The sequence below is a fragment of the Gouania willdenowi genome, chromosome 11, assembly GCF_900634775.1.
Source record: "Gouania willdenowi chromosome 11, fGouWil2.1, whole genome shotgun sequence".
NCBI classification, from domain to species: domain Eukaryota; kingdom Metazoa; phylum Chordata; class Actinopteri; order Blenniiformes; family Gobiesocidae; genus Gouania; species Gouania willdenowi.
Window position 1 is genome coordinate 15,299,435 of NC_041054.1, and position 24,474 is coordinate 15,323,908.

Genomic DNA, 24,474 nt, shown 5'->3' on the forward strand with positions numbered 1-24,474 from the left:
CCAAATAATCCACTAAAATAATTACATTAAAAAGCGAATTGCTGCAAACATTCTTAAAATATTAATAATTATTGATTAGTCACTCATTAATGGGTATTTCCAGTATCAAGCTTGTTTCCAATCAGAACCAAGTAAAACAAAAAAAATCTTATACTTTCATTAAAAAAGATAAAACAATGTAAACTATAGTTATCGTACAGTAATTGATTAGTCTTCTGTACTCGCTCATTAACCAAACATACATGCTGTGAAAATCCAACGACAGCGCACGGAGAACATGCAAACTACACACGCTCATTTTCAGCTAGCATGTTTAAAGGTAAGCATACATTAAAATTAAATCAATAAACCGAATGAATGTACTATCTGTTCAGAATAATTCTACTTTAAAATGAAAAATGTTCGCTTTGCTAATGAATACAGTTTTTTAAATGCTGAGTTAATTGTCGATGCTAACGGCTAATTAGCATCTGTAGCCTCATGACGGTCCTCACTACGCACTACCACTGCGGGAAGCTAACGACAAGAGCTATATATTCACAGCCTGTGCTATGGAATTAGATTATAGATGGGAAATGTTATTTTTAACCTTGTTGATTTTGAAAATGTTTAAAAAATTAAGAAAAAAAAACGGGATGGAATTTAGAGCCTAAACGGCAACCTGCCACTAGGGGGTAGTCAAGAGTAGAGGATGGCTCAGCTAAAACCAAATGATGGCTGTTTTTCTACTGATAAATCCCTGGATTTGAACTAAAAACTATCCAAACCATTCTGTTGCACCAACACGACATAATTGAGACCACTGGGGCATCTCATATAATAGTCTTTTTTTTTTTTTTTTTTTTTTTTTTTAAATGAAAAAGTCTGGCAGGTTTTCAGAAATGTTTTAATTATACATGGTAAAAATGTCAAATCTGAAGACATGAGGTGGATGTGGAAACACTTAAACAGGCTGGGCTGACAGATGCCACAAGTGACCCAAAAAAATAAAACAGACATTAGGAATCTTTTTAAATAGAAAACTGAGGAATTAAATATGAATTGAAAATAAAGGCTGGACCTCTGGAAAAGAGGAACTCAAGATGGGCCATTTTATTATTTAATATTGATGAATGCATTTAACTTCATTTACATTTTATTAGAACTGTTTAAAAAAAAACCTTTGCATTATAAATTGGCATTGTGACATCCTGTAACACTGAAATTATAAGGATCATGGGGGGGGGGGGGGGGGGGATATAATCGACTTACACAAAATAATCAAATCTTCACAAACTGGCTTATGTTGGTTTACAGGCAGAAAGCGGGACGATTTAGGACAAAACACTAGGCTACACATTGCCACGCGGATGGATGAAATACAAAAAAAGCTAAACAAAATAAACAGAAACAGTGTTTGATCATTGAAAAGCTGCGTTGTCCTGTTATACAGTACAGAATGTGCGCATAAATAATCATTTTATTGGCTCCAGTGAACTTCAATGATCTAGCTACATCAAACACTAAAAATCTACTTGAAATAAGAGGAAATGAATAATAGCTACAGGGATTATTTGCACATAATGAAAATGACAGGGTGGATTTATTGGACACCGACTAATCAGAGATCCAGGAAACGTTCCATGTCCTTTGTTTTTGGAGCTTTGACTGCAATCGTCACTGAGTCATAGAAGGAAGACAAATTAAGACGCTCAGAGTGAAAGGAACTCATTGAAAGTAATGAACTACAACAATAAATTATTATTATTTTTTTTAAATGCCAAAATAAATTACAATGTTTAGTGGAATCCCACATTGGATAGAAAGATCTTTGATAAAAAGTTATAAAATAAATAAGCACTCTTTCCCTTTGAGTTTGGAGTAGAAAAATGTTGTACAGCGTGTGGGACAGAGAGACTTTTTTTTCCTTCTCTGCATCCCTGCCGTCTTCTTTGGCCTACGTGACCAAACGGAGCCCACTCAGAGTGCACAGTGGAAACACTGGTGCTCAGTACACCCAGTTCACTGGAACCCACTGGGGTTCACTGCACAGTTTGTCCACAGCAGCCTGTAGCGTCTCAAAGGCTTTGTCCAGGTTGTCGTTGACGATGGTCAGGTCGAAATAGTGGCTGTAAGCTCTGTGGATACGAGCGCTTTCATCCACCGTCTTCTTCAGATCCACGTCCTGACAAAAGAAAAGATGCAACAAAACAAATGAGGGGGCACAAATCTGGAAATTATATAATTCAACCTGAAAAATTGTAGAGTGATTTATTTATTTTATTTTTTTACCCCTTTGTGTTGAAACAACTTTTTGAAAAAACATTATTTGGGCACCAGAGTTGCTAGTTGAGATTGTTTTCCCTTAGTATTTTCTCTTTATTCCTCAATTTATTACTATGTCCCGATATCAGCCGATACTGCTGTGTTTGACCTGTTTTTCGGCAAAAATCAGATCCTTAAAATCGCCGACATTTTCTCTCGTGTGTAGGACTATTTGTTTGTTTTTTGGCAACATGAAAACGCAGCCTCGTGATTGATTCAGAGCGTCAGCTTGGGGCCAAGAGTTTGAAGAAGAGTTTGATGCTGTAAATGCATCGGCATGTTAATAGTTGGTACTTGTTGATACCTGATGCCAACCTTTTAGTGGCGTATCAGGGCCCCTCCCGATACTAGTATAGCCTCTCCCGATAGTATGTTGGTAAGTCACTTTGATAGTGTGTTTGGGTCACACTGGTTTCAGTAGTGGATGAGAACAACTTTTGGATGAAATACGGGTTCAGTTTTTATAAATGTTAGGGGTGGTCACCGATAGGGTTGGGTATCGGTGTGGTTTTATCCGATATCGGTGCCTACTCAATATTTTTTAAAAGGTTCCGGTGCTTAAAAAAAAAAAAAAAGAAACCGCATACACTTTGTCTAAATACAATACCCTTCTATTTTCAGTGCCAAATTGAATGCAATATAACCTTAAATAATATATATACAAGTAACATATATGGAAATAATAAATAAACAAAAACATTTAAATAATATCAAATAAAACAATATTGTATCAAACTATATAATACTGGAGATGAATATTGTTATCATGATTTTCTTTGTCAATAATCATTAATAGCCTCTGTAAAAAAACGAACTCTTTATTTCAATATATACAGTATATATATATATTTTTTTTTTTTTTATAGCTATAGGGAGCCATTGCAAAAGAGTCAAAGAGCCACATGTGGCCCCTGAGCCAAAATGAGGCACCGAAATGTTTGTTCTTATTCAATCTGGTTACTACCGTTTACGTCGGAACGTTGCCATATTGGTAAAGTGTTTCGATTCCCAACCCTAGTCGCAGATATAGCTGAACTAAAAATGGACGTCTTGAACCTAAAGATGGCATAATCCCGGGTAGTGGCTCCCAACAGCTGCTTCCAGGTGTTTGCTGTGTTTCTAAAAATGCATATTAATGCCACCTACCGTCAGCTGCTTAGTTGTGAGGCCTGCATCCACCACAGCTTTGTGCATGGCCTTAAGAGTATCAAGTTCTGGTGCTGCGATGAACACCACGTAAGGCATGAACTCAGCTGTTTTCAGCACTTTCAGGGCCTGCAGAGGAGACACATGATGAGATTTATTGAGAAAAAAACCACTGAGTGTGCTGGAGCCGCCTCCCACCTGGGGGTTAACATCCAGGATACAGGTGCGTCCTGTGTCGACCACCTCGTGGATGGACTCGATCTTTGTGCCGTACAGGTTGCCGTCGTACTCGCCGTGCTCTAGGAAGCGGCCAGCTTTCACGTCCACCTCCATTTCCGTCCGTGACGTGAAGTGATAAGAGTTTCCATCCAGCTCATCGTCCCGAGCTCTCCGTGAAGTGTCTGACGGACGACACAATTAAAATGTAGTCCCAGTAAAAGCTGAGAGCACTTAGAACAGGGTTTAGAGTGCGTGCATACATGGTATGGTGGTGCCAAAGCGTGTGGGATAGAGGACCATCAGGCGGTTCTTCAGGCTGCGCCGACCCACCCCTTGAGCACCAATGAGAACAAGGGTCTTCCTCTGGAAAGGAGGAACCTTTGCTACTTCCTCATAGATCTGCAGTTCGTGTCTGTCAAACTCTGAACACATTTTAAAACGGTCAGACAAGCACAGAAAATACAAAGATTCTAAAGTGAAAAATGTTCCTCACCTGCATTCTTTGCTGTTAGATACATCATCTTCTTCTTCTTCTTTCCTGCTAAAGTACCGCAAAGAATTCCTGCAAGATCAAATGGGAATTATAGCTGATGATGCGCAGCAAAAATTGGGGCCAGACAATTTTAGGCAAAAACAAACAGCAGCTGTTGGTGTTTATACAGGCTGTTTTCAAACAGCTGTCACATACCATTCAGACAAACATCTAGAAACTTGCATCTAGAAACAGCGTTTCCCAAACTTTTCACAGTCCTGTACCACTTCAGAAATTTAACCTGAAGCCATGTACCTCCAACACTTGCACACTTGCACATAATATATAATATCACATATTGTAATGTGATATACAATGTAGCCCAACAGTGAATTTTACCTATCCTGTTGAGGAATATTATATAATAATTATTAGAATATTTGCATTTCCTGAAGAAAAGGCAAATAAGGATGCAGGTGCTGGCCCGCGTCACACTGCATTAGCTTATCATTGGCATTAGCATTATCTAGCATTAGTCTAGCAATAACATTAGCACAGCAATAACATTAGACTAGCATTAACATTAGCCTAACATTAATATTGACCTAGTAATAGCTTTAACATAGCATTATCATTAGCCTAGCAATAGCAATAACATTAACCTAGCATCAACATTAACATTATCATAGAAATAACATTAGCCTAGCATTAACATTAGCCTAACATTAATATTGACCTAGTAATAGCTTTAACATAGCATTATCATTAGCCTAGCAATAGCAATAACCTAGCAATAACATTAACCTAGCATCAACATTAACATTATCATAGAAATAGCATTAGCCTAGCATTAACATTAGCCTAACATTAATATTGACCTAGTAATAGCTTTGACATAGCATTATCACTAGCCTAGCAGTAGCATTAGCATAGCATTCGCATTAACCTTGCAATAGCAATAAACTAGCAATAACATTAACTTAGCATTAGCCTAGCATTAGCATTGACCTAGCATTAGCCTAGCAATAACAATAACCTAGCATTAGCATTAACCTAGCTATTAGCATTAACCTAGCTATTGCATTAGCCTAGCATTAACATTAACTGCTCTATTTATATTCTACTTTCCAATGATGTCATTGTTTCTAATTTTCATTCACGTACCCCTTATGACAATTTGCGTACCCCTGGAGGTACCCGCACCTCACTTTGGGAACCTAGGATCGAGACAACATGGAGATTTATTGGCTCCATAAGTAAAAACTGATGTATAAAATGCTGTTAAAAAAGGAAAAGAAAAAAATCAGTTTTTGAGATAAAATATTGATATTTCCAATCATCATCTATCATATATCATGACTGAAAATATTGAAATAAAATGATGAACCTTGAACATGTATTTAGAAAGAATTTGCAAGTATATGTTTACAACACCATTTACAGTCAAACATTTTGAGACACTGTAGCCATAGTGTAACCATAGTAGATGACTTTATTAATTTGCATTAGGTTTAAATATACAAAGGTTTATTCGGTATTTGGGCTGCATTTTGGTGAAAGTTGAAAATCTGTAGCACATATGGTTGATTTATTGTGAAATTTCAAAATTCTGAATTTCAGAGGCTTGCTGTAGCATCACTTTTTATTATGCATGACCTGTTTTTTCAGCTGAATTAAACTGGCATGAGACTGGACCTTTGTACAAAATGTGGTGATTGTTGGCGCACATTATCTCAATGGTACATTTGTGCTATTACAGCATTTGGCCAGATGGCGGCAGAAATGAGTCATTTTTTTTAGTTTTAAACTACAGCTATAAATCACTTCTCTGCAGTAAAACCAATTCAGGAGAAATGAGACTCTAACATCAATTCCGTTTATGGTATTACAGACAGTCTGTTCACATCAGCACAGCTCCCAGAGTAAAGTGTTCACACTTCCACCAAAAGCTCCAGCAACATCATTAAACCAAAGGTGGAGGTATCAACTCTACAGTGAAGAACTTGCAGGTGCTCACCTGATCCATCAAAGTCTCGAGGGACAAACGCTTTCCTCTTCTCCTCTAGAAACTGACTGGGGATCAGTCCTGTTGCCCCACCCACAACATGACATGCCTGCAAAAAATGACACGTGATTGGACAGAAATATCTGTCGCTATTGACAACTGTATGATTCAGTGTATTTCAATCGTCAAAATCACGATAAGGGATGAGTGCATGTTTTGCCTAACATTTATAGATAGATAATCGCTAAGTACTAAGTTATACATGTGCAACCTCAATGTGGCCCCCAATCTGAATGCACAAATTGACTCAAAAACACACTAAATGACAGAAAAATACATGAAATGAGAAAAAAAACAACCCCTATACAACACGAAAACAAAAATAAAAAAAAGAGTAAAACTGACAACAAAAATATGTAAAAATGACAACTGAAACATAATTTAAGACATAAATATGACATGAAACAATAGGACAACAACAAAAACATAACTCCAAAAACACAAAATGACTTTAAAAACACAGAAAACGTCATACCGACACACAAAATAAGAGAAAAATATACAAAATGACAACAAAAATACACAAAATGACAAAAAAAAAACTTTAAAAAAAAAAAAGCAAAGCAAAATGACAACAAAAATATGCAAAAATGACAACAGAAATATATAAATAAAATACTTCAAAAACAGAAAATGAAAACATTAATGATGAATGGGCACAAAAATGTACAAAATGACAACAAAACAACTAACAATAGGGCAACAACAACAAAAAATGACTCCAAAAACACAAAATGACATCAATAATACGCAAAATGACATACCGACAAAATAAAGAAATACAAAATAAGAAAAAAACATACAAAATGACAACAAAAACACAGAAAAATACAAACAAAATAAGAAAAAAATATACAAAATATGACATCAGAAAAATATAAAATGACATAACACAAAATAACATAAAAACATACAAGTCGACAACAAAAACCCAGAAAATGACAACAAAAATGCATAAAACCCTTTGTTGTTTGTTTCCTGTATTAATGCTTGGATCGGCCTTTATTCTAAAGTATTAACCATATAAAAATCACTGAGATGATATCTTATTTGCCTGTAATAGATAACAGTAGTGGACAGTGGAAGTTGTTAGTTCGAGGATGTTTGTGCACGATGAAAAGTCTGAGCACAAACTAGCAAATGATACACATGTTGGGCTCAAAGTCTCACCTGCCACCAGTTGGGATCTTCCCGGTTGACAATCTGAAGGATGTCGCCTTTGTTAAAAGCCATTCCCGCCTCTCGACATGGTATCAGGTTGTCACTGGCAGGGTTATAGTCAAAGTACGGTCGGACGTACACCTGTGGTAAACAAACCCATGCAGCTGGATTTATGAAGACCTATGATTAATCAGCGTTAGCGTGACAGCTCTCACACTGACACTGTCACACTGCTTTTGTCCCACTCTGCAGCCGTGGAGCCAAAAAGCAAAGACTTATGCATCAGATTTCACAGGCAGCCAAAGGAAGCCATAAAACAAGCCTGTAAATGTTAATGTGCAGTGTGCCCTAAACTACTGTTAATGATGTCATTTTGTATTGTGTCCAATTCACTTTTACTGCTGTTTACTCAGGCTAAGCCTTCAGAGCTTTTCAAGTTTTATGCCAATCTTAAACTGAAGCACTGGGATGAAATGCATGAAATGAATAAATAATTACAATGATGGCGTAATTAAAAAATCTGTTGCCGTTGTAATCATATTTGAATTGTAATTCAGTTCAGATAATTGACTTTGTACTTGTAATTACCATTGGAATTCTTTAAAACAAATTATCAATTATATTTTGATTAAACGCTAAACAGGTTTATGGTTTAAATGTAGTTTACAATTATCAAAATATGTTTCATATCAAGTTTCTCCACTACCTGTCAGTGAATCTTTACACTTAGTGTTAGGGGTTATAGTTAGGGTATAATAGAATTTATTTTTAAATCAGGATGATACAGTAATAATACTGTTAATGTAACAGATGTTGTTGTGCAAAGACGTTATAGCTATTGCTATTTTCCAACTGTTGTCCCTAGTTGGGCTTTTACTGTACATAAGACTGTATAATCAATGCACTAAAATGTAAGATGCTAAAACAACATCGTACACACATACAAACACACACATAATCATCCCAACACTATATGAAGAAAAGTTAGTACAATTGTAATTGAACTTCAGGGGAAAAAAACAATAGTGAGGAAGCAGGAGGCATACTCATTATTGAGATCCGTTTTTTCTTCTGTCGTTGCTAACTCCTCCTACACCGTTTGTCCAATTTTGACAAATAAGCTATCAAAAAATTCAGAAAGTTCCTGAGATTTATGCTTGTACTTTTATAATTTGTAACTTTTAAACTTCATGACTTATTACATTTTGTTCCCCATGAAATTTCAGCTTTTTCAACTTTCAACCCCTTCATCCCCAGCCATTCTTAAAGTGATTTTCGTGTACCATTTAAAAGGTTGAAACCCTGGTATTTAAAAAGAATTAAAAATTATGTTTTGAGTGAATTCCGATTTATTTAGCTTTTTATTTTATTTTCTGTTTCGTTTTGGATTGCCAATGTTGTGTCTTGGGTTTTTATCTGTTTTTGATTTTTTAAATTAACAATTAAAAACAGTCACATATTTACATGTGTCCTATTAAAATATTTAAAAAAAAACTTAAATTAAAATATCACATCCCAGCAGCTCTGTCGTAAGGATTGTGGAAATATATCTGAAAGGATCCGCTCCTTGAAAAGATTAGGTAGTGACACCAAGGCTAGGTTAATGCTATCGCTACGCGAATGCTAATGCTAGGTTTGTGCTAATTCTAAGTTAATGCTAAAGCAAATGCTAGGGTAATGCCATTGTTAGGTTTGTGGTAATTCTCGGTTAATGCTAATGCGAATGCTAGGCCAATGCCATCGTTAGGCTAATGCTAATGCTAGGTTTGTGCTAATGCTAGGCTGCTGCAATTGGAAGGCTAATGCTAACACTAAATTAATGCTAACTCTAAGCTAACGCTAATGCTAGCTAATACTAATGTTAGCTAATGCTAGCTAATACTAATGTTAGCTAATGCTAGCTAATACTAATGTTAGCTAATGCTAGCTAATACTAATGCTAATTTCTGCTAATGCTAGCTCATGCTAACTAATACTAATGCTAAGCTAATGCAGTGCGACGCGGGCCAGCACCTGCATCCTCACTTGCATTTTCTTCAGGAAATGCAAATATTCTAGTTGTAATTTATTTGTAATTGGGAAAAAATACCGGTTACCACAATAATAATTGAATTGTAATTGATCATGGATAATTGACCCCAACCCTGGATGTGTGTTTAAATAACCATACGTTTTTTTTGCCTTGGAGTGTTCACCTGTGGAGGGGCTGGAGCGTCCCTGTAGCTGGGGAGGATTTTCAGCGTAATCCCTCCACTGCAGTCTTTGAGCATCTCCTGCAGCTCTGTGGGATTGTTGCCGACATCCTTTCCATTAACCTCCTTGATGATATCGCCCACATGGAGGAGGCCCTGCCTATCAATCATCCCGCCATGGAGGATTCTTGCAATGACCAGGTCATCTTTCTCCACACGAAACGTCACACCCTGCAAAGACCATCACACTGATCACATGCAAACACCTTGTTCGGCTCACTGTTAGCCGTTAACGCTATTCTTACATCCTGCTCACACACTTAATTATTCAACCAGCCACTGGTGTACTTAGGTGACGCTAACTGTACATGCAACTGCACTCAGTCAAGGTGTGTCTGCTTACCAGGGGCTCTCCGGCTTTCTTTCGGATGCCAATCATGCGCACAGCATCCGCCTGCATCAGAGCGTTATTTACTGCTGCGTCGTTGGGGATTTCGGTCGGAGGCGGGACTTCGTAGCATTTTGAGGCCACTATGTCGTGAGCTTCCATAAGAGACTGGAGAAAAAAAGTGGAGAAAGATGTTGTTTTTTACTGCTTTGACCCTAAATATCTCAAAACACTATAGGCTGGTTGGAACAATGTCAAGCTGTTAGAAGAACTAACTTTTTTACAATTCTCCTACCCCGAAACGGCTGTAATTTTACAACATTGTCAAGTGTAACTGTTTCTAAAGTGAATATGTACTCCTGGAGTTATTCTTTAATAACTTCTGTATCAACTTTATCCATAGTAAGATGGTTGACACACAGTCAATCAAGGATTTTTCAAAAGTCAAACGTCAGTTTCACTGTCTGATACAAGTTTTAACTGGTTCCATATTTACATGAAAGCTAGAAACAAATACATGTGCTTCTTCCATGCAAAGCATCTACCCTAACTTATGGTGTCCCCCAAGGATCTGTTCTAAGTCCCAAAACATTTTACATAACCTACATTTTCCCCTTCTGTAAAATAATGAGATAAAAGGATGGATGGATCAAAACTACATCCAACTTAGCATTCCTTCAGATTTGAACCTTACAACAGATGCACTACATGTTTCATACCTTCACTTATTCCCTATTCTCAATCTCGGTGTATTATTCAAAGCTGCTGGAAAAAACGATATAAATGGTTGAAATTGCCGCTGGAAAGTTTGTTCTGAAATCTACAGTATTATTGAGTTGGGGACGGCATTTATTAAATAAACACAGCATGCTGGTTAAGGTAATTAACAGGGTGGTAATTATTAAGGTAAAATAAAATTTGGACAGTATAAAGCACAAATTTGCAATCAATCTATGAATTGGCTGTTATTGCTTTGAGTTTTATGTTCTATTTTAGGTTTATTGATTTACAAAGAAAGTAGTTATAACTTTGCACTTGAGCAGCTCCAGTTTCTAATTACATTCTGACTATTAATTTGCCTCCTTATTGTCCTCTAAAACTAATCTAGGTTAATTTGGCATATTCTTTGGTGCAGTTTGTTGGATCCATTGGGGGATCTTGAAGTAGTACAACATGCATCCCCCTTGTTAAAAAAACAACAACAAATTGCAGACGGGTTATGGTGAAGATGGAAACAATTAGTCATCAGACTGGTTTAATGAATTATACCCAACAACACCATATTCACAATAGTAGAATCACATTACACTTTTAGCAGAACCAAAATAGCTGACTGTTAACCACTCCTTTCATTGTTCAACCCTAACTCCCTCTTCCCTGTAACGTTCCCACCCTCACTGACCTCTCTTTCTATATCTTCCTTCTAATAAAGTTTAGCTTCGCCTTCTTTAGGGAGGGCTGGTGATGGTCATAATTATGCATTAAAAAAACATGCATAGCTGTCATAAAAAAGATTGCACTACATGTAGTGCAACTTTCGAACCAGCAATTTCAACCTTTAACTTCCTCCTTTATTTTGATTCATGTGCAACATAATTTCTACATCTCTGACTGAAATACTGCCAGGAAGCATCCACCACTCAGACTTTACAGCTGTTATAATGTACAGCAAAAACAGTCTCTTGCATCACCACTTCCGAATATGAGTGAAAACGCTTCATCATGTCTTATAGATCCTCTGTTCCCTCCAATAGCCCCCCATCTCTGCATTAATTCAGTGGAAAATCTGCCTCCATCAAGGCCTTAATGTGTCCTCAGATTTGCTTGCCAGACACATTTAGCAAACTACCTCTGCTAAATGACTCATTCGTCTGCACACAGCCAGAAAGAAACTTCTCAGAATGAATAACCAGGCTTTTTTCATTCAGTGACTCCAGTTAATGGAACATACGAAGGACCCCCGAAGGCTTTGGGAGAGCAGTTTAAAATGGATTGAAAGTTTTATGTTTCACAAATTAAATGGTGCTTTCCAACATTGTTTTAAACTTATTCTAAATGTGTTTGTTGGTGAATATCACTTTTACAATAACTTTAATTGGTATGTGATATTAAATTAGAAGATTTTTTATTTTGTGTGGTCAAACTAAACACTAAAACTATGAGTTAAAGTTTGAAGCGTAAACAAATTAATGAGAGCGTTATGAGACAAAAAATGATGGTAAACCATCAAACAAGTGTCTCATTTAAATGACTAACACAGTTTAGGTGTAAAATTGACTCTGTGAATAGAAGAAGGCACACATTAACTGACAGCTTTGCATGTGTAGTCCTCAGGGTATAATAAAGGAAACAATCACCGAATGGCTCAAATCTCAGATATGGATTAATGCTTTCATTTCCAGTTGGCTGAGTCTCCACCACAGCCTGTTTACACCACACTGGTCCAAATTTGACAAATATTACACCAAACATTTAATCCTAAAAGCGTTTGGTGAAACAAAACAAGCCTGACGTGCCAACAGCGTTCCCATCTACATTATGTGATGTCACACTACACTCTCCGACCCCCCCCGCCCCCCATGTCTCCTTCCCTGCAGTAGGTCAGCAGGGTTTTATCCTTCAGCTTACAGCCAAAGGGCTCTGATTGGTGGAGAAGCTAAAGTAGAAGGGCTGCTATTGGCGTAGTCTGCATAAAGCTCCTGATAGGTCGAAGGACAGAAGGTTAGTGTTTTATGTGATGCATTTAAACGGGATGCAGGGCCTGAGATCTGTGCTACTGCAACCAAGGCTGCAAGTTTGCACAAAAAAACACTTAGAGAAGAAACACAAACTAGTACTAAATTAAAAAAAAAAAAAACTTAATAGACATTAAAAATCACAGCTGAAAAATCCTGTATTCCTAAAGCCAGCAGCATGTTAAACTGGCAACTGATAAATAATCAATGGTGATGTTATTTTACAGAGGAGTAAAGAGGACTGATTTATCCTACTCAAGCAGAAGTACTGTTACTTGATTGAACTTGTACTCAAGTACAAGTACAAGTAAGTTACACATAAAATACTCAAGTACAAGTAAAAAAGTAGCCCAATTAAATAGTACTCAAAGTCAAACCCCCCAGGTTTATTTTTGGTATTAAATCTTGCCACGGTTCCCTTGCATACAGTAAACATCTCATGTATAAACTTAAAACGCAAGAGACCAAATATTGCACAATTGGAAGTTAATTTATTTTCCCACAAAGGCATCTGTATAAAATAAAAGGTTTGTCAAAACGTACAATTCTTTTTAAATAAAATAACACCAATGTATTAAATTCAAAATAAAAAAAATTCTCAGGCTGAAGCAGCCAGCATTCAATGCTGTTTTGGTGCGGTTCATTACGTTTAATATGATGTGATGCATTTGATTGTTTGTTGCATTTGCATTTTTGTTGTCTGATCATTTTATTTCATGGAGTTTCACAATGCCCGTTGATCATTTTAAAACAAAAATATGATAATTTACCCTAATGGTTGAGTGTAGAAATGTAACAAATTACCGTACTTTGCTTCTTTTAAAACATACTTGAAGTAAAATTACTGATTTAGAAATATACTCAAAAAAAAGCACAAGTGAGTACTTGTAATCCATTACTTTCACCTCTGTGCACACACCGGTGGTAATCTGACCAGCAATGAAGTCAATGAGTCATCTTGAATTGGGGAATAATAAGTGTGGAAGATCTATTCACGTTCGTTCATCTACTGAAGCTGTTTTTCTATCGTTCACAAGAAGAAGCAAGCTTACAAAATCAGTGCTTCTTAAGTCCTAATAGCCACGTTTAAGCCAAAACACAAAGTGCCTCCACGTGCAGTATATATTTCTTCCTGTAAACCTTCCCTCAGTCTGTTTGGCGTTCATTCCAACCCTACCTGAAAGTGTGGCTCTTGGAGGATCCGTGACAGCTCCGCCGCGCTGTCATCTTTAACCTTGAGGTTGCTGATGTCGCCAAGAATCTCCGTCACCAGCTCCACATTGTTGTCCTGCACTGCCTCCAGCTTCACTTCCTCCAGCTGCTCGTGAGCCTGGGAAAGACGAGAGATGCTCAGGGACTAGTAAAGGCAGCTGTTTTCAGCGCTTTGTGCATGTAAATCCTTATACGACATGAGAGCAGACAGCAACATTATATCGCAGTTGTTTTGCTCTGTATGCATGAAACAGTGGAGTTCATAAAAAAAGAGTAGTCCCTGCAGTTATTTGCCTTCGTCTACACGTCTTAGGCTTGCAGAAGGAAAGTGACAACAGCCGTCAGGCAGCAACTCCAGTTCTCCTCTGACTGAACTCGATGCGCGTTGAATATCAAAGAAGACGTGTGTCACGGTTCAAAGATGCTGCGATGCCTTTACTGTCACTAAAAAAACAAATCCCAGGACTATAGTGTGTGTGTGTGTGTGTGTGTGTGTGTACTACCTTAGCCTAGGAGCGTACCATTGGACTTTCCATGATTCCGCGCAGAAAGAGCAGGTCGATGTCTTTAGCACCTGTGGACGTGGGTAGATCACTCAGATTATCCAACACTTGCTGCATGGCTGTGGGACATGTGAGATTCAAAACAAAGGAAAAACAGACAAAAGACAAAGATAAGGAGCCAGGCGTGAAAGTCATACAAAGCATAAACATACACAGATGGAAAAGATAAGGCGACGCACACTAAAAACTCCAACCATAGGCTCCATGTCTGGACTCCTACAAAGAAGGGAAACCTCCAGACGGGCCATGTTTGTAGTGTTGTAGTTTTCCCCCCGAGAAATTCCGAACAAAAACTAATCCAGGAGGAAAATGTCTTTGATTATACAATTAAGCATGAATTCAATGGTGAAGATTGCAACAAGTCGTCTCTGTTGAGGCTTGTCGAGGCGTAGACTAGCAGGTAACGGGTGGCTAACGCCCTGTAATGCCAGGGTCTCAAAGCCAACGTAAGCTTGTTTAAGTCTCTTAAAGCCAAGGAGATGTGTGTGTGTGTGTGTGTGTGTGTGTGTGAGCACATGGTACCGTGTCATTACACACTCACGAGGGTCATTTATACGTCCAGTCAGCACTTGTATACTGTTGATTTCTCTGTCTGTGTTTTTCTTCACCAACCAGTCCCTGCTCTTTAAACCTGACTCATATTTTCAGTCATTTCGACAAAATTACACTGAAGCTATTCAGTCATAGAGAAAGGACACATAGTCTCTGTCTTGCACTCCTACAAATGCAGTTTATTCCAAAGTGGTGCTGTTTAAATGCTGTTTTTTTTTTTTTTCAAGTTGCATGATTCAAAGAACCACAAAAGTAATGGTGACGACGTATTCCAAGATGGCGGCGGCCCGGACTCCAGCCTAGACTATTTAATAAGAGCCTTAAAAGACATGGGTATAATGAAAAGAGTAGATGGACGGAGGCATAAACATGCAGACTTACACACGAACACACACGGACTTATAAAACACACACGGATCTTGGTAAAAGCATTAAACGGAACAACGAAGGCGGAGTAAATGCGTTCCCGTACTGCATTTACAGGCTGTAATATCACCAAGTTTATCATTTTACCAGTTGTTAGAGCTACTATCTTTAACAGGGAGCAAATATTTATTCCTGGTGATTGTTTTCCAGAGTTTTACTGGGCTTTTTACCGGTGATTAGCTCCTATCTCCCTTCCGCTCCGCGGTCCAAACTGAAACTGTAGCCAGACACACACACACGTTTCTGAACACACCTTATACAAACCCCACGTAACAGAGAAAGCAGCGGAAACAAACTAGTGCGGGCATTTGGGAATTGAAAAAAAGAATCGAAATGCAAATATCTTCGTAACGGTTCCGGAACCCCGAACGTTAGGAACCGGTTCCAAATAGGTGCCCAACCCTAATCGTGATACCCACAGAGCACAGACAGGCTCTGAAAAACAAGCGTCATGTAAAAAAAAAAAAAAAAAAAACATACATTAAATATTGAAGAATCTGTGAAAGAAGAAGAAATACAAGCACAAGGTTACAACTGCACTGCAAGCCATCTCAAGCATAAAGCGTGGCAAATTTACTGCATGGCAACACAGAAACACACCCTAGATTCTCATCTGTTATCTAAACTTTAATTTACAACAGAGTTTGTATAACAGCCTGTGGGTTTTTTTTTTTGTTTTTTTGGAGGGACCACACACACACACACAACCTTTCAGAGTGTAGCCTCCACAGACACACAAAAAAACACACACACTCATCTATCAAAACAAAAAAACACCTGAAGTAGCCTCTTTATATCACCAGATATTGATTGAAAATGCTGTTTTTAATTAATCTTGTCTGAAGTGGTTTATAGAATTTTCAGTAAATGAGATTTGTTTCTACCCTTTAATTAAAAAAGTGACTCCCTCGACCAAACCAACACAAAAACTCCTAAAACTATCCAACGACAACACACAGCTGGATGCACTTGGATAACTAGCGCTGGCCTCTGTTTGCGCACTGAGATCAGTGTGTTACTGTGTCCGCAGGATTGTTTGCTCACCCAAAAATCAGGCTGCAGCTGCGTGCAAAACAACACACACACACACACACACACACACACTGAAGATGAACTCAACAATCAAAGGTCTTTATTTCTATGGCATGGCAGAATTGATGGTTTACTGTTCTCTGCTGCATTTGAACTGAAGCTACAGGAGTGATACAGTGTTGTTGCCATTCCATGGATCCATCATGATGAATCCTTCTCCATACCTGCTATTAATCCCTCCGTCTGAGGCTCTTTGAAACTTTAACACAGTGTTTCCCAAACTTTTTCGGGCAATGACCCCATTTTTATACCACAACTTTCTTTCTTCTTTTTATTCTCTAGAATTAGTTTTTCATCCTATTTGTTATAATGTGTTACAAATACAGAGTAGTAATTATTAGTGCACAAATTGACAATATGCGCCAATACACTGCATTTTATATTAATTAGATTTAAATTTGAGAAAGTGAAAGTATAGAATACACTTGTTTAAGATTGTGTGTGGTGTTTTAATTTGAAAAAACCCAAAAACAATTATTACTTTCTGCTCCTTCCTGCACTGTACAGTATGTCTATTTCTGTGATATTATGTATTCAGAGGTGAAAGTAACAGATTACAACTACTCGCGTTACTGTAATTGAGTTGCTTTAATGGTTACTTCTACTTTTTTGAGTATATTTCTAAATCAGTAATTAGGGCCCGAGCACCATTGTAGAACGCTATTGTAACGCACCTCGTTTTACTTGTACCTAAGCATGTTTTAATAAAAGTATATTTACAGAGAAAATTAAAAAAAAAATTGTTTTAAAATCGATGGACATTTGTGAAACTACAAAAAATGAAATGACCAGACAACACTCAAATGCATCACATCCATAGCGACCAATGAGATTAAACGTAATGCAACGCATCGAAACAACCGAATGTTGGTTATTTCAGCCTTATTTTGAATTGAATTCATTGGTGTTATTTAGAAAAAAAATGTACATTTTGACAAACCTTTTATTTTATACAGATCTTTTCCGTTTAAAGTTTATACATGAGATGTTTACTGTATGCAAGGGAATCGTGGCAAAATTTGTTACCAAAAATAAACGTGGGGGGTGAAAGTAACTAGTAACTTTTACTTTGAAACTATTTAATTGAGAGACTTTTTACTTGTACTTGAGTATTTTATGTATGACGTACTTGTAGGTGAGTACAATTTCAATCAAGCAACAGTACTTCTACTTGAGTAGAATATATAAGTACTCTTTACATCTCTGTATATATTGTTTTTTTAATTGTGCAAAATAGATAAATAAAAATAAATACATAAATACAATTTTAACAAAAAATTATAGTATAGAATATAATTTTAAATCATAAATGTGTGTTTTATTTTATTATTACTAGACATTCCCTGGTTCAACCACTGCCCCTGTGTCTCCTCCTGCCAGCATGCTGAACAGTGAATCCTAAATCACACAATCCTACCTGTGCTTGTTAAGGTACACTTTGAAAATTTTACCTACCGGCTGAAAAATTAGACATCTTTTATTAGCACTTTTCAAGTTTCTGTGAGAATTTCGAGCTTACGGCATCTGTCCCTCACCTCCGGATGAATCCGCTCCCTGGTCAGATTGCACAGCTGAAGGACCGTCCACTCCATGTGGCCCTGCACGTGTCGCTGCCTCCTCTTCCTTTGCCCCATTGGCACAGGCGTCCTCCATCGCTGTGACCATCGCCGAACCCTTCGGTCCTCTTTGCCGCCGCGAGTATGCAACAAAACGGTTAACCACGAGTTAACCACGAGTAGCTCTGCCACTGTGTCTTCTGTCGTCGTCTCTAAACTCGCAGAGAAGCAAAAAAGAAAAGAGAAAGAGGGAGGATTGAGGACAGGGGATGAGAAAACAGATGTAAGATGGACACAATGGAATGGGATTAAGATCAGGAGGAAATAAAAAGGAAAGGTGAAAAAAAGGGGGTTTGGTGTTGATTATGTAAGAAATGTTTTAAAAGAATAAGTTTGGACAGTTAGGTGGGAAATGAGACGGACTGACCAGGATCACACAGACTGATGCGGACATGCATTTGATGGACAGTCAGTCTCTCTCCGACTCTAATACCTTCCCATGCTCCCTCCTCCTCATCCTCCTCCTCCTCCCCCCTCCAGTCTGATAACACACATACACACTCATCCATATAATCCAACAATCCGCTCCAGCTGGGCCTGCTGGAGGAACCCCTTCTCCTGTATCTCTAACCCCTCCAAAAGTCAAGTTACCCAGTGAGCACGCATGTACACCAGTTCAATGTGTCATTATGTAAGCAGCCTTACATAAGAGCTACTGGGGGGGTGGTGGTGGTGGTGGTGGTGGTGGGGGGGTTCTGTTCTGACCCTCCATTCCCATTCTTGCCTTTTCTCATCCCACATTTTGCTGAGGGTTCACGAAACTCTCTCTTTCGGTCTCAAGTGAATTCCCTCTGCAGTCGTCCTCCACCTTCTGATGTCAGCCTTATCTTTACTACTTTCTGTCCTTCCACTCTCACCACCTTTGCAAGTTATTCCACCGCCTTACTTCTTGCTGCCAGTGCATTTAGATGCTGACGGGAAATTTTGGAGCTCTAGTTTAAATTTCTCCTCTCCTGAAGCCAAACACTTATTGGTAAATCTGGCTGCAATGCAACAAATGTCTTCATAAACTTTCTACCCTCAGTGTTAATTTACTGATCACATCAATAATACATGGACTAATACATCAAAGGTTCAGGCAGCAAGCTTGGGTTTTTTTGCTTGCTCCGAGTGTGTGAGACCTTCTACGGATCAATACACAATGTATGTCCACTAAGGGTGTAAGAAAAAAATCAATGTTGCGTTATATCGCGATATTTCACCACGCGGTTATGGTATCGATTCAAAAAATGTCCAAATCAATTTTTTTTAAAGAAAAAAAAACATTTAATTGCGCTAACATATTATACGGTTTATACTTGCTCCTAATCAGGGTTATAAACTTTTTATGCCACCTGCCATCCCCAATTGACACATAAAACATGTAATAAAAAAGTAATTACTACGGGTGATTACTATAAATCATGCACTGTTTTAAGAGATTGGGTGAAACTAGCCTGTGGAACATTCAATACTGTAATCACAATTATATATCATGTTAGTTTTTATTACTTTTAAACAAACAAAATGTCTACATTTTACAGTGCAAAATAAAGCTTTAAATGATCATTATACTAAAAAAATTAACCCAAGAATTTAAAACGTACCAAATGCTAACAAAATAAATACATTATTATTGAGTGCAGAGACTGTATTTTAAATGTAAATATTGCCGACGATCAGATTAATGTAATCGTGGCAACCAAAATCGTGATCACGATTAAAGTTTGAGTGATTAGCACGTCCGCCTCACAGCAAGAAGGTCCTGGGTTCAAGCCCTGGGGTGGACACTTGGGTCCTTTCTGTGTGGAGTTTGCATGTTCTCCCTGTGCACAATCCAAAAACATAACTTAGGCTGATTGGAGTCTCTAAATTTCCCAAAGGAGTGAATGTGATTGTGAGTGGTTGTTTGTGTCTGTGTTGCCCTGCGATGGACTGACGCCCTGTCCAGGTTGTACCCCCGCCTAGCGCCCAGCGTGAGCCGGAGATAGGCACCGGCAGACCCTGAAAATGAATGGATGAATAATTGTGCAGCCCTAATTCACAAGTGAAATACTGTGCTTTGACTCAATGCAAAAGAGATACAGAGAAATGAATAAATGTTAATGGCCTCAGCTCATTGGATTTTAGACAAATGTTTAGAGAGGATCATTATAATGGCATTGTTTGGATTAATAATTATGGTAACAAAAATAGAATAGATTGCACTGCGGTTTTTGTTACATATAATTAATTTGCTGCCAACAGAAGAGGTAAACTTTTCAATGAGTTGGCATCGTGTTTGTTTTTCTGTGATTGGACAATAACTTTTTACAAAGACTGATGGAAAATCCTGAATTATCCCCCATCAGAATTGAACTAGCCCCTCCCACAGTGGCACAGCTGTGCAGAGAGCAGATCGGCAGCCTTTAATCCAGCCCACCGCTATGCAGCCTCCACGCAACCATTCGACCCCTCCCCCAACACTGGACGTGGGACTTTAATCCAACCATGAAAGCACGAGATTACAACCTCTCCCTCTCTCTCTCTCTCTCTCTCTCTCTCTCACTGACCAAAAACTGTGGTGCAAATGTCTTCACATGGACAAACCATGATGGCATCGGTCATCAATACGGGGCTGTGGGGCCTCTCTCTCACTGACCTGGATGCATGCAGTCCAAAAAACACAAGCCTCTGATCTATAAATGCTCCCTTTTATAAAACTATTGGGTGAGAACTCATTTTGCTACTGTATTTGCCCTCTTCCAGATTTTTCAAGGACTCACTTATTTCCAATCATTAAAACAGTTTTCACACCAGGGATTAACCATGCAGATTAAACACAAAGCATAATGTCTAAAAGTGATGTCATAAAAACGTTATGAAAACCAAATTTGGCACAATTTTGAGAAGTAATCGTCGTCTTTGTGGAGTCATCTTTTCCATGATCTTTCATTTTGTTGGAGTTCAAACATGCCTTCAGATTGACTTTGTAAGCTGTACTACCCATAAGATGAACAATGATTTAGCTTTTTTTTTTGTGTTTTAGAATTTCTTTAGCGGTGCATGATGTGTAGCGGTGTCAAACTCAAGGCCTGCGAGCCAAATCTGGCCCACTGGAGCTTTATTTTTGTCCTGCGGGAGGGTTTTGTTTGTATTGTCGTACATCCTGTTTGTAAAAATTCCACCAAAATCAGGAATCATCGCCATAAAGATTAAAATCCTAATTCAAAAAAGTTAAAGAAACTCCCATTATAAAGTGGGACTAATCACTCTCTGGTCATAGTTACATGATTTCTGTACATTTTAATCACAAATTGTTTAACGTAGAGGTTTGCTGTTTGCTTTGGATAACATAATAATAATTTTTTAATGCAATTATCTTGTCTCATAATAACATTTCACCATTATAGAAAATACTACTACCACTAGTTGTACTGGATGCAATTTGTCAGGTAAGATTGAATGTGATGACAACCATTTAAATCCATATAAACACAAAACAAAGTCTTTTCAAAAGTGAAGACTTTCTGAGCATTCTTGCTTCAAAGTCTGGCAGTTCTTCCACTGTGTTGGCCAGAATCATGTCTGTGTGCAGTTATCATGTCCCTGCAGTCAGCACGAGCATGTGAAAAGCTGTTTTTACCAAACCAAGTGGTTACAGCCCAGTCCTTGTCCGACTGGCAGAAGAATGAACGAGAAGAGTTTGTTGGGCTCAAACTATTTAGATCGTCTTGCATTCAAGCACACTAGTTTTCATCATCCGTCACACCTCCTTGAACTCCTGCCAATCTCTCGCACTCACATAACTCCAGTTTCCCCCGAGGATTATCTGTTTCATCCACCCGTGTCACTCCTGCCTGTTTGTGAGAAAGCGCACACAGTCTGAGGCTCTTTCACAACGACGCTCAATCATCCCAGACAACTGATTGTCCTCAGCTTTTCAAGGATGCCTGGATCACCAGCTGGCACTTTGCCAACAGCGTAGTTAACGACACGGGGGGGAACGGGGGTCGAAAAAGGACTGACGAAGCAGTTTGCACTCATTCCAAGGAAGTGGCTGCATTTTTATACACATGCAAACAAAACACAAGGCACATCACTCACTGCAGTTTATTATGTGATGGTTTATTCAATATCCAAGGGTCCCAAACCCATCTGTACCAATGGTATATTAATAACTAAAGTAAAACGTGAGGCAAAACAACAAAGATGGACCATTAATATTTTCTTAATCTTGAAAACGAAATGACCAAATCTGGCCCTTTAGAGCATCCAATTACAGAGAAATAATGAATCACTGAATAAATTACCAACTACCAGTATCTCAGTTATACAAATGTAATTAAATTTCATCATTCACAGTTTTCTCATGCTTATATTACATGATGGCTGTCATTTTTAACCTGAAATTGTTGAAATAACTCTCAATTTTTCCAAAATCCAACAATTTTCCTCAAATTATTCAACAAAAAATCCCCACATTAAATAGAAAATGGTCACAAACTAAAGGATACGTAAGTGCAGGGACTGATATCTGTCACTTATTGTTTGGACACTGTCAGTGCGTCTCATACTTTACATGTCATCGAGGAGTGGAAATGCAAACACATAATTATGTTGAAATTGCTCGTTTTCTAGCCTAAAATCTGCGTCCCACTTGAGTCAAGACGGCTCCGTGTGTGGTCCCTGAAAAACAACCCATTTTCTAATTCCTCCCATGACTTCCTATAATAACGGGTAAAACCAGGACATCTATGGAAGTTGCAGTGAAATGGATTGCTCTCCATCACTGCCAAGGTCAATACCCTATTTTCAGACATAATTCCCCTGCTTTGTTCAATTCTCTAAACTAATCTCGAAAATGATTGTCCCACATGGCTTTCACTCACACCAGTGAGCAATTTTATAGCATTAATCTAATCAAACGTTAGAAGGCAGCAGCAGAAATATGCAGCAACAAATTACTAAAATGAACATTCAGCCACAGAACAACGTCACCATTTATTTACACACTTTATTTCGTTTCATTGGACTCTATTAATAACAGAAGGAGCCAATATAAGGAAATAAATGAGTAAAATAATTTTTAATTATGCTGTTTTGCTGACTGGCTGTTTTGACAAGATAAAGGAACTCTCCTATTATAGTTAGTAACATTAATAAGGTGTAATTTAGGTGCAATTTTTATGTAGCAAGCAGTAAACTAATCAAATGACCATTAAAAAACAAAGGAGAAAGAAGGAACCAGGTTTGAAGGGTCAGTGTTCTACACAAATGATAAGCAGGTCAAACATGCTCAAAGGTAGGGAAAGATTCCTTTAGAAGAATGTTAATTAAAAGGAAAAGCCAGTGTGCAGGTCCTTATTCAAATCATCCGCATCATGGAGCAGGAGACAGAGGGAAGCAATTAAAGGTCCAACACAAGAAGGGCCACAAATACAAAGATGAGAACAAGAGAAAGGGCTGCAACCATTCATTATCTAAAGAACGTTGAGTAGGACATTAAGAGCATGAGAATTAAACTAAGAACAATTCCTTCAGATTAACCAGAGTTGGCGAAAAGCCTCGGAAGTCTTTAGAGAGGTGCTAAACTAGATCATGAACACCTTTTTCTTTTTGCCTCTAATCCAAACCACAGCTTCTAAGAGTCACTTTCCATAATAGTATTTACAATAATTTAGGATAATTAGTTAGAAACTTTAAAAAGCAGGTTGTATGTCAGAGACAAGTCAAAATTTAGCTTAAATCTGCGACCCGCGATCATTTTTTAAAAGGTTAAATTATAGTGTATGCCTCATAGAACAATGAATCAAACATTATTTACTTCAAAAACAGAGAAAAAAAAGGTTGAAATTGACACTTGAAAGTCTGTTTTTTGCATTGCATTGTGGGATGTGAAGTCACGGAGACGTGTGCATAAAAGCTTTTCACTTAATTCAGATATCACGGGGGAAACGAGAAACAAACAAAAGACAAAGATTGTGTCAAGAGAATCATTGTCCTTCTTGACTAGACAAATAACCAAGAAATTAAAGTGAGAATGAAGTAAAAAACACTTCTATGCGGGACTCCATCTCCCACAATGCAATGCTCGAAAATGTCAACAAACCGAGATGAAAACAAACTTTTTGGAGTAAATAATGATCAATTCATTTATCTATGATTCTGTCTATTAAAAAAATATTGGCGGTAGCAGCTTTAATAAACACTTGTACTGTATATACGAGTCATCACTCCTGTCTGTGCAAAGGGAATATCTAAGATAATGCTTACGTACATGTTGACTTCACCGCCATTGGCTGGTTGAAATCAAAGGGACAGCCAACAAAAACCCACTCATTACTCCTGGTTGCTAAGCAATGAGATGATG

At 37.9% G+C, this 24,474-nt stretch overlaps 1 protein-coding gene across 2 annotated transcripts in view; it reads right to left on the minus strand.

The window, feature by feature from the left end:
- Positions 1 to 870: 870 nt before the first annotated feature.
- The window catches only part of pals2b (protein associated with LIN7 2, MAGUK p55 family member b), a 29,966-nt gene continuing 6,362 nt past the window's right edge, over positions 871 to 24,474 (minus strand). Inside the window, exons 2-13 of one of the 2 annotated variants that reach the window (XM_028461027.1) lie at positions 18,063 to 18,295; positions 14,416 to 14,516; positions 13,860 to 14,012; positions 9,963 to 10,115; positions 9,563 to 9,790; positions 7,377 to 7,508; positions 6,159 to 6,255; positions 4,163 to 4,231; positions 3,930 to 4,091; positions 3,649 to 3,851; positions 3,451 to 3,579; positions 871 to 2,164 (exon numbers count right to left, since the gene is read on the minus strand). In XM_028461027.1, the coding sequence (XP_028316828.1) occupies positions 1,988 to 2,164; positions 3,451 to 3,579; positions 3,649 to 3,851; positions 3,930 to 4,091; positions 4,163 to 4,231; positions 6,159 to 6,255; positions 7,377 to 7,508; positions 9,563 to 9,790; positions 9,963 to 10,115; positions 13,860 to 14,012; positions 14,416 to 14,516; positions 18,063 to 18,192 (1,734 nt within the window). In that variant the 5' untranslated portion in view covers positions 18,193 to 18,295 and the 3' untranslated portion in view covers positions 871 to 1,987. Of the gene's footprint in view, positions 2,165 to 3,450; positions 3,580 to 3,648; positions 3,852 to 3,929; positions 4,092 to 4,162; positions 4,232 to 6,158; positions 6,256 to 7,376; positions 7,509 to 9,562; positions 9,791 to 9,962; positions 10,116 to 13,859; positions 14,013 to 14,397; positions 14,517 to 14,636; positions 14,776 to 18,062; positions 18,296 to 24,474 lie in introns of those variants that run through there. The other variant, XM_028461028.1, reaches the window with a different exon arrangement.